This window comes from Poecile atricapillus, chromosome 1 (genome assembly GCF_030490865.1).
Source record: "Poecile atricapillus isolate bPoeAtr1 chromosome 1, bPoeAtr1.hap1, whole genome shotgun sequence".
NCBI classification, from domain to species: domain Eukaryota; kingdom Metazoa; phylum Chordata; class Aves; order Passeriformes; family Paridae; genus Poecile; species Poecile atricapillus.
In genome coordinates, this window is record NC_081249.1 from 152,095,758 (window position 1) to 152,104,547 (window position 8,790).

At 41.1% G+C, this 8,790-nt stretch overlaps 1 protein-coding gene across 1 annotated transcript; it reads left to right on the forward strand.

Moving 5' to 3' along the window:
* Window positions 1-38: 38 nt before the first annotated feature.
* Window positions 39-5,416, forward strand: ACTC1 (actin alpha cardiac muscle 1). The gene is made up of 7 exons (XM_058844844.1): window positions 39-197; window positions 754-902; window positions 1,880-2,204; window positions 2,863-3,024; window positions 3,138-3,329; window positions 4,566-4,747; window positions 5,088-5,416. The coding sequence occupies exons 2-7, from the start codon at window positions 774-776 to the stop codon at window positions 5,229-5,231; spliced, it is 1,134 nt and encodes a 377-aa protein (XP_058700827.1). The 5' UTR covers window positions 39-197; window positions 754-773; the 3' UTR covers window positions 5,232-5,416.
* The last annotated feature ends 3,374 nt before the right edge of the window (window positions 5,417-8,790 follow it).

Sequence of the window (8,790 nt, forward strand, 5' to 3'; positions counted from 1 at the left end):
GGCGCGCCGGGGCCGGCCCGGCTCCATTCATGGCTGCGCGGCCGCTCCGTGCCGCGGGGCCGACCAAATAAGGAGAAGGTGGCTGCCCCGGCCCGCCGCGGCCCCGGACGACGCTGCCCCTCGGGGGGATATAAATGGGGCGTCTCCGCCGAGCCGGCAGCCAGGGTCTCGCCCGCTGCCCCGCCGGTGCCGCTCCGGTGAGTAGCGCGGCGGCACCCGCGGCCCCGAGGGGCGGGCGGGGAGGCGTCGGGTGGGACGGAACGGGACGGGACGGGACGGGACGGGGTGGAAGACGTGGGAGGGGTGGACGGGAGGCACCGCCGGGCGGCGGACGCCGGTCGTGCAGGTGCAGCCGGAGCTCGGGCCCTGCAGCTCCCGGCTGAACGCTGCTTCTGCCGGGGACACCGCCCGGCCCCGCGCAGCACCGGCCTCGCCGCCCGCGGAGCGCTCTGGGCACGACAGATCTCTGCCCTTCAAAGAGCTTTCCCTCCCTTTTCGATCCGCGGCCGGCCAGAGGGATCCGCTAATGACGCCCTAATTGAGCGTCTTCCAAGCTGGGACGGCTTTTAAAGCGCGGAGAAGAAAGCGTCTGACGGATCCCGTTTAGAGCCCTGCCCACGAGCCGTCGAGCATCCTCCCGGGACCACTCAAATTTCCCGCTCCCGATCCGGCGGTGCTCTCCGGGATGGCGGGCGGGAGGGCGCCGAGGGGCTGCCCGCGGGGCTCTGAACGTGCCACCGCGCTCTTTTCCAGGGTCGCGCTTCCTTCCGAACATGTGTGACGACGAGGAAACCACCGCACTGGTGTGCGACAATGGCTCGGGGCTGGTCAAGGCGGGCTTTGCCGGAGATGATGCCCCCAGGGCCGTCTTCCCGTCCATCGTCGGTCGCCCGAGGCACCAGGTAAATTCAGAGGCAGGACCGAGGCAGGAGGGAGCATCTCCCTCTCTCTAGGCATCGCTTCCACTTTCCCCTTCCCTCAGTATTTGCCCTGCCCCAAATACCCTGCTCTCTCTTCTGCTCACCTCTTGCGATAGTACTGGTGATTCATTCCCAGGTCTGGCCAGTGTTTCCTTAACTTCCGTGTTTGGCTTTCCCATATCTCCTTTTTATCCTACAATTTCCTTGTTTAAAAGTTCATATTTTTTTAAATTATTTTTATTATTTTTATGAAAACGTTTGCAATTTGTATTTTTTTTTATCCTGGATAAATTACTGCTGAGGCTGCGTAATTATATGAAGTATCTTCGATCACTAGAATGCTAATTTCCCTCTGTATCTTCCCGTTTCCAAGCTTCTTTTCCTGCTCGTGATACTGTGCAGCTTATTGTCAGTCAAATTTTTGGACCAGAAAGAAACAATTGAAAATAAGAGATGTATTATAAATAGGGAAAAATCCATTCACCTCATCGAAGGAAAAAAGATGTTATGAGAACACCTCAGATTCTATTGACTTAATATTTTAATAATGTTAAATTTATTTTCCCAAACAGCCTTTCAGGGGTGTGACTGTACCTTTCTTGAAAATAAGATAGAATTGTAGAATCATAGAATATCCTGGCTTGGAAGGGACCAACAAGGATCATCAAAGTCCAGTTCCTGGCCTTGCAGGAAGTCCTTGGGAGTCCTTGAGAGTCCTTGAGAGTCTCACCATGTGCCTGAGACAGATGTCCAAATTCTTCTTGGGTTGGTGCTGTGACCACTTCCCTGGGGATCCTGTTCCAGTGACCAGTCACCCTCCGGGTGAAGACCCTTTTTCTAATATCCAGCCTAAACCTCCCCTGACTCAGCTTCAGGCCAGTTCTCTGTGATGTAGTTGTTTGGGCTCTGTGATGTTGTCTTCCTCAAATAATGTTTTTCTGTGTTTTCTTCTCTTTTAGGGTGTTATGGTTGGTATGGGTCAAAAAGATTCCTATGTGGGTGATGAAGCTCAGAGCAAAAGAGGTATCCTTACTTTGAAATATCCAATTGAACATGGCATCATCACCAACTGGGATGATATGGAAAAGATCTGGCACCACACTTTCTACAATGAACTCCGTGTGGCACCTGAGGAACACCCTACTTTGCTCACAGAAGCCCCCTTGAACCCTAAAGCTAATCGTGAAAAGATGACCCAGATAATGTTTGAGACCTTCAACGTACCTGCTATGTATGTGGCAATCCAGGCTGTCCTGTCCCTGTATGCTTCTGGTCGTACAACAGGTAAAATAAACAAGTAAACACCATGTAGATTCTATTTCCTTTCAGGAACTCTCCTTCCTTTCCATTTCAAATAGGAAAACACACCATAACTCATTCAATTTACAGAAAAATAGGTATTTTTAGTTTATAGCAATTAATGATAACAGTAGCATAAAAGCCAGTACAAAGTAAGTCCATATTGTTCTTTCCACAGACAATTTACATGGCTTTTGGAGAGGCACCATGGAACATGGAACATGCCATTGCTTGTTGTGGTGCAAATAAGGAGACATTCCCATAGGGATACTGCAGTTACAGAAGTGTTACACCAGTTTAAGGGTTTAAACTGGACCAAAAGATGCCCATTATCAGATCAAGACAGTCACTATTGCAAATATTCTTACTGCTCAGGGTACTAGTGGTGGAAGACTGGTCTTATGGATTAATTTAAATTATGTATGGAACAGCTATTCTGTGGGAAAATTCACACCCCATGGGCATGTCCAGGCAAACAAAGGCAGAAAGAATTGGAAAGATCTTTGTGACCAAAAAAGAACTATGCTACTTTATCCTGCCTGAAAAATCCTTTACTTTGTTGTGTTTCTTGCTACTTCCTGTGTGTAAGGGCTCTAAGCATTTGCTAGGTGATTGCAGCTGCTCTCTGACATTTCTCTCCCAGGTATTGTTCTGGATTCAGGAGATGGTGTCACCCACAATGTACCTATTTATGAAGGGTATGCTTTGCCTCACGCTATCATGCGTCTGGATCTGGCTGGCAGGGATCTGACTGACTACCTCATGAAGATCCTCACGGAGCGCGGCTACTCCTTTGTCACAACAGGTCAGTCCTTCCTTCAGCTTTTCTCTGCTGTGAAAATCCTCACATCTCTCTTGGCTGATCATCTTTAGTATTGTGCTTATCCAAAGCTTGATATGATTTTCCTGTACCTACAGCCGAACGTGAGATTGTTCGTGACATCAAAGAGAAATTGTGCTACGTTGCACTGGACTTTGAGAATGAAATGGCCACTGCTGCCTCTTCCTCCTCTCTGGAAAAGAGCTATGAATTGCCTGATGGTCAAGTGATCACAATTGGTAATGAACGTTTCCGCTGCCCTGAAACCTTATTCCAGCCATCCTTTATTGGTAAGTGTTCACAGGAAATTCTCCTTTCTGTAGGAGGTATGAATGAATCAGAAGATTTGGGAGGTGCCCCACTCCTCTTCCTGCTTACCTAAATTTGGCACAAAATCAGACATGAATGAATAATAATTTATATCATTTGGTTCCTGTAAGATGGGCTTGATGTGAGCTCATCTGCTAATTAGCTGAGTTCCAGGCTCTTGTTGCAAGTTTTAGATCAAGTTTTATGGTCACAATTTTTTAATGAAAAAACATACAGTTACAATATCATCATTAAGGAGTTGGACTCCATGATCTTTGTGGGTGCCTTCCAACTCAAGACATTTTATGATTCTGTTTCACTGATGGCAAGAATAGCCTTCAGTGCTGTATTTGTAAGGCTCACACTCTAAACAGTATCTATTTCCATGAAGAAGTAAAGTGTCAGAGAGGGGAAGGACATGGAGTGAAGGTGTGTGTATATTTATATACGCTGTAATTAGCATTGCCATGGTCGAGATGGTAAGCCTTGCTGGTTGTGCACGCAGCTGACGGATACAGCAAATGTTTATACTCTTAAGTCCCAAGCTGTGCGTGCAGTTGTTCATCAGCTGACATCTTACCATGGATCCAATGTCAGCCCTTTCAGGAAACACCTGTTAAAATTAACAAATTGGAATGCAACCTACAAACTCTTGCTTCTTGTTTCTTTTTTCTTATCATCAAGCACCAATATCTTATTCTGTGTCACAGTTATGTCTTGCTTTGATGATTCTGAATAGTACAGTAACTGAAGAAATTACTATTGTCTTCTTTAGCTCTACTCTATTTCTTTAGCTCTTCAGTTCAACTATTTCTATTGTCTTCATTTGCTGTCTTTACCATATTCAACTAATGCTTTTAGTGAGCCTGACATAAACCCATACTCACTTTTTCTGTTCTTGATACCCTTCTTCCATTGCCATATACTAAATGAGTTTATCTCTTGTGTTTACTTGTTATCTTACTGTATATTTTGAGTCTCTTGCCTTTGCACATGCATTATGATTCTTACCTTTTCTAACAAATAATGTTCACTTCCTAAATTAGTTTTGTGATTCTATTTTTTAATATTTTTCTGTAACACTTTATAATCAGGAAGCATTTTTGCTGGAAAAAGGCCACAGAAGTTCATATTAATGATGATGAGAAATGCCACAGTTTTGTTTCATGGAGACCTCTTGTATAATTCTCTGGCCTACTGTCTTTCTTTTTCTCAAGGTATGGAATCTGCTGGTATCCATGAAACTACCTATAACAGTATCATGAAGTGTGATATTGATATCCGTAAGGATCTCTATGCTAACAACGTCCTCTCGGGTGGTACAACAATGTACCCTGGCATCGCTGATCGCATGCAGAAAGAAATCACTGCTCTTGCTCCTAGCACTATGAAGATCAAGGTAGGGAATTTGTGTTATGAAATGTGGATGAAGATGGAGACAATGTCCACTTCAACTAAACTGGGATATAGGAACAACTCAAAAATGAGATCAACAGCTGATGAGCCGATGAGCAGAAATTCTATTTCATCAGAATAATTATGTTGGTTAGAAGCAAGTGTTAGAAAAGAAGAAAATATAATTACAGATATTTTTAACACATTACATGTATTGTAAGAGCTGCTGAAGATCAATACCATTATAGAGAAGTTCTTTACTTGCTTAAGGAAATATCTAGTGGGGGGTAGTATGTGGATTCATTGCTCAGAAATGAGGATTTTGTTCCTTTGCTTTATCCTAGATCATTGCCCCTCCTGAACGCAAGTACTCTGTCTGGATCGGCGGCTCCATCCTGGCATCTCTGTCCACCTTCCAGCAAATGTGGATCAGTAAACAGGAGTATGATGAAGCTGGTCCATCCATTGTACACCGCAAGTGCTTCTAAGCACTTTCCCCCTCAATTTACTTCCCACTCAGGATGACGACAATATGCTTCTTGGAGTCTTCTGGCAAACCTTCCCGAACTCTTCAGTCATTGTACAGTTTGTTTACACACCCGTGCAATTTATTTGTGCTTCTAATATTTATTGCTTTATAAATAAACGAGATCTGGGACTTGCAACCTACAAATTATTGTCTTTTGTTTTATTTTAAGTATTTTTTGGTCAGAAAAATGAGACTAAACCCCTGGGATTTAATTTTGAAACTTGGAAAAAAAGAAGCAATATCTTTCAAGGCTTATAAAGAAAAGGCCTTAGGGTAGACCCAGTAAGTGGAACAAGTGAAAAGAAACCTCTCATACTCACTCAGTTTAGAAAGATTCTCTATCACATTTATTGTAGCACAGACATTTTAGTATTCATTTATTAAAAGCCAAAGCTTCTGTGAAAGAATTATGTTAATACATTTAGACTGTGATTTATAAATAATTAGCTCAATCCTAAAGAGTCATGCAATTGTTTTCCGTGGGCTATAAATATTTATGACAAACCATTAATTGAAACTGACATCTTACTCATCTTCCCCTGTCTCTTCAAAGCCAGAGATAAAGAAGTGAAGTCTTTATTATACTAATGCACAAGAATCAAACTTTTGCTGTTTAAACCTACAATTGTTACAATCACAATTATTTTCACATCATCATTCATATGTCTTAGGCAATTTTTAATCCTTAAACTTTGCTATACTTTCTTGCTATTTGACCCAGATACCACAATCATAAAGTGCACACTTTCCATGGGCATTTGTGTTCCTCACCAAGACTTCTTGTAACTGGGCTCTCTGATTTTTTTTATTTTTTATTTTTTTTTTTTTTTTAAGAAGTAGTAACTAAAAAGGGAAGTACAGAATGATCTGGGATATTTTCATAAAAGTAATGGAACCAGTCAGTGTCATAGTTTGAACTATGTACAGACTGGAATACGCCCAAGTTTGATTTAGGAAATCAGCACATATCAAGCTCTGTATATAGTTCATTAGCTGAGTTTACCAGAGCTGCTTAAGAAGGTAAGACTTTATACTATTTTTTTTTAATCCAGTGCTAATTTAAAAAAAATAGTTTACACATTTGTTGGGAAACTTTATGTTCCTCTTTGCTCTTATTTTCCTGAAAGACATTAAAATAGTCATTAGATGTGATCTGTTATTATACAGAATTAATTCTACTCTTTCAAAAATATGAAGATATATTTAATGTTTGTCCCCAATTTACTTTTATCATTAGAAGGCATTTTACTGGGGCACCACTGTAATTTCCTACCATCCCCTTGCAATTGAAATATTAAAATGTTTCTAGATATTTTTGGGGTTGGGCAGAGAAATTGGATGGAATTGTCAAATATTAAAAATTTTAAACAGAAATATGATATGTAAAACATTTTACAATTTGGACATTTGTTTAAATATTTTAGGCAAACATAAAAATGAAATTTTAACGGTATGAAAAGTTAAACATAAATGTGAAATACTCATTGTAATACTACACACACTATTACTGAAATGTTGCTGCAAATAGGCCTTTCCATGTTAAAATACAGATTTGTTAACCTGTGAATCTTTTAAGGCAAAGTCAACAGCCTCCACCATTCTCAAGAAGGTTCCCAAAGAAGATAATTATTCTGAAGTTCACACCATGGAGAAATTTTGTATGTCTTGAAAACATGGGAACTCTTCCAGATGTCTGAACAACACAGATGTTTGCCAATGACTTTTGCATATTGTTGTTTAGAACCATTGCACTTTTTTTGCTTGACTTGCTTGCTAATTTGAAAGATTTGGCTGGGCACAAAGGTTATCTCAGGTATTAGTGTGAATTAATGGGGTGATACTGGACATAAATTGCAACTAATTAGAGCTTAAAACGTTAAGCAAGTATGCAAAGGGCATGCAAAGTCAGCCCTGGTGGATGCCTGCCTTGGCTGATAGGTCAGGAATGGCAGGCAACAGTTGGCACCGCATTCACAGCTCTGATCAGGGATTCAGCGTGTGGGCATGAGCAGGGAATTGAAGGAAGCCACTGATTACAGGACTGATGGAAACATTCCTTCCACAGACATTTTGGGGTTTGTAATTCACAGTTTGTGGAAATGGATATGAGAAGCAAGGATTGCACAAAATAGTCGTGTGCTTGCATATAGGTAGGACAGGACTAAAAAAGTATCAATGACTTCCCCCTTTCCTGTTCTTACAGCATTTTTCCAGATGCATTAATTTTTAGTGCAATAGTCCCATATTTGGCCATTGAAAATTATGTGTTCTCACTCAATGCAGTGAAAACTAGTAATTTATTTACATGGGAATGATAATAACTATTTCTGGAAGCAAAACTAGATCTAATTTGATTGAGAGGAATTTGAATATTAAGTCACATAATCTAGGATTCAAAATACTGATAAGAGAGGCCACTGTTACCTTTTGACTTCTGTTTGCATTTTACAAGGCTTAAAGTCTTACACATTTTGCATGCAAAATGAAGATAGTGGAATGGGATGCAGAAACTGACTGCAGAGCACCTGTATATATGATAGGTAAAACTGTTTTGGGTGTTTCCTTGAAAAAGGTAGATTAAAAAATATCTGTACCCAAACCCTGTTGTGGTCAACAATCTTCACCTCTGAAACATCTCAGCTAACGAAGACATTGACATTAATTTGAAGACTAAAGGAATCCAGCTAACCTTCACTGCTTTTGATGAGATGCCCTTTCAATGGAAGAATGAGAATTAATGTTTAGCCAAATTATAGATTCAACACACACATTTTGAAAGGCAGTGTGAACACGTGGCAAAAGATCTGTCTGCCACACTGAAGGGTGTCTGGTTGTTTGACTTTGCAGCTCCTTTCTGCTCTGTATATAAAATGGAGTGGAAGGAATTCTGTGGAAGTCAGCCTGACGTGATTTTTAAGCTAGAAAAAGAAGTTTTATTCAGTAAGAAGGGCTAAATAGTAATAAGAAATACTGACATAGACCAGTAAGAGCTGAGACAAAATCTTATTGCCTGTTCTGGCAGCCAGAACAACACTGCCCAGTACTTTTGCTTTTGACTGAAGGGCACGGAGGTATTACCACTGCTGGCTGACCCTCAGACCCCTTACAGAAAACTTTCCTTGCAGACTGACAAGCATGTTGGCCTTTGAGGGGTATTGAGAACTATGATCAAAACACGATGCTTTTAATATCTACATTAAGTATGTGCTAAGGATCTGAAAACATTGCAATTCTGCTTAAAAAGATGGTTTATTTTGGGTTTTTTTTACAGGAAATAAGGAGATGTTTCAGAACTCATTTGTTTGTGCTTAAGGTTTCCTTAAAAATTGGTAACAGAGTCATAAATTTGATAGAGTTGTCTACTTTGTACTAATCTTCTCTTAAAAGGCTGTTTTAGCTAAAGCTTTAAGAAAGTCAGCCTGAGGGAAAGCACTAATAGGAAAATTTTTGGCTTGAGTAATTGAATTCTGTAGAGTGATAATTTTTTTAATATAGAATGAGAGGGGTTTATACTTAGA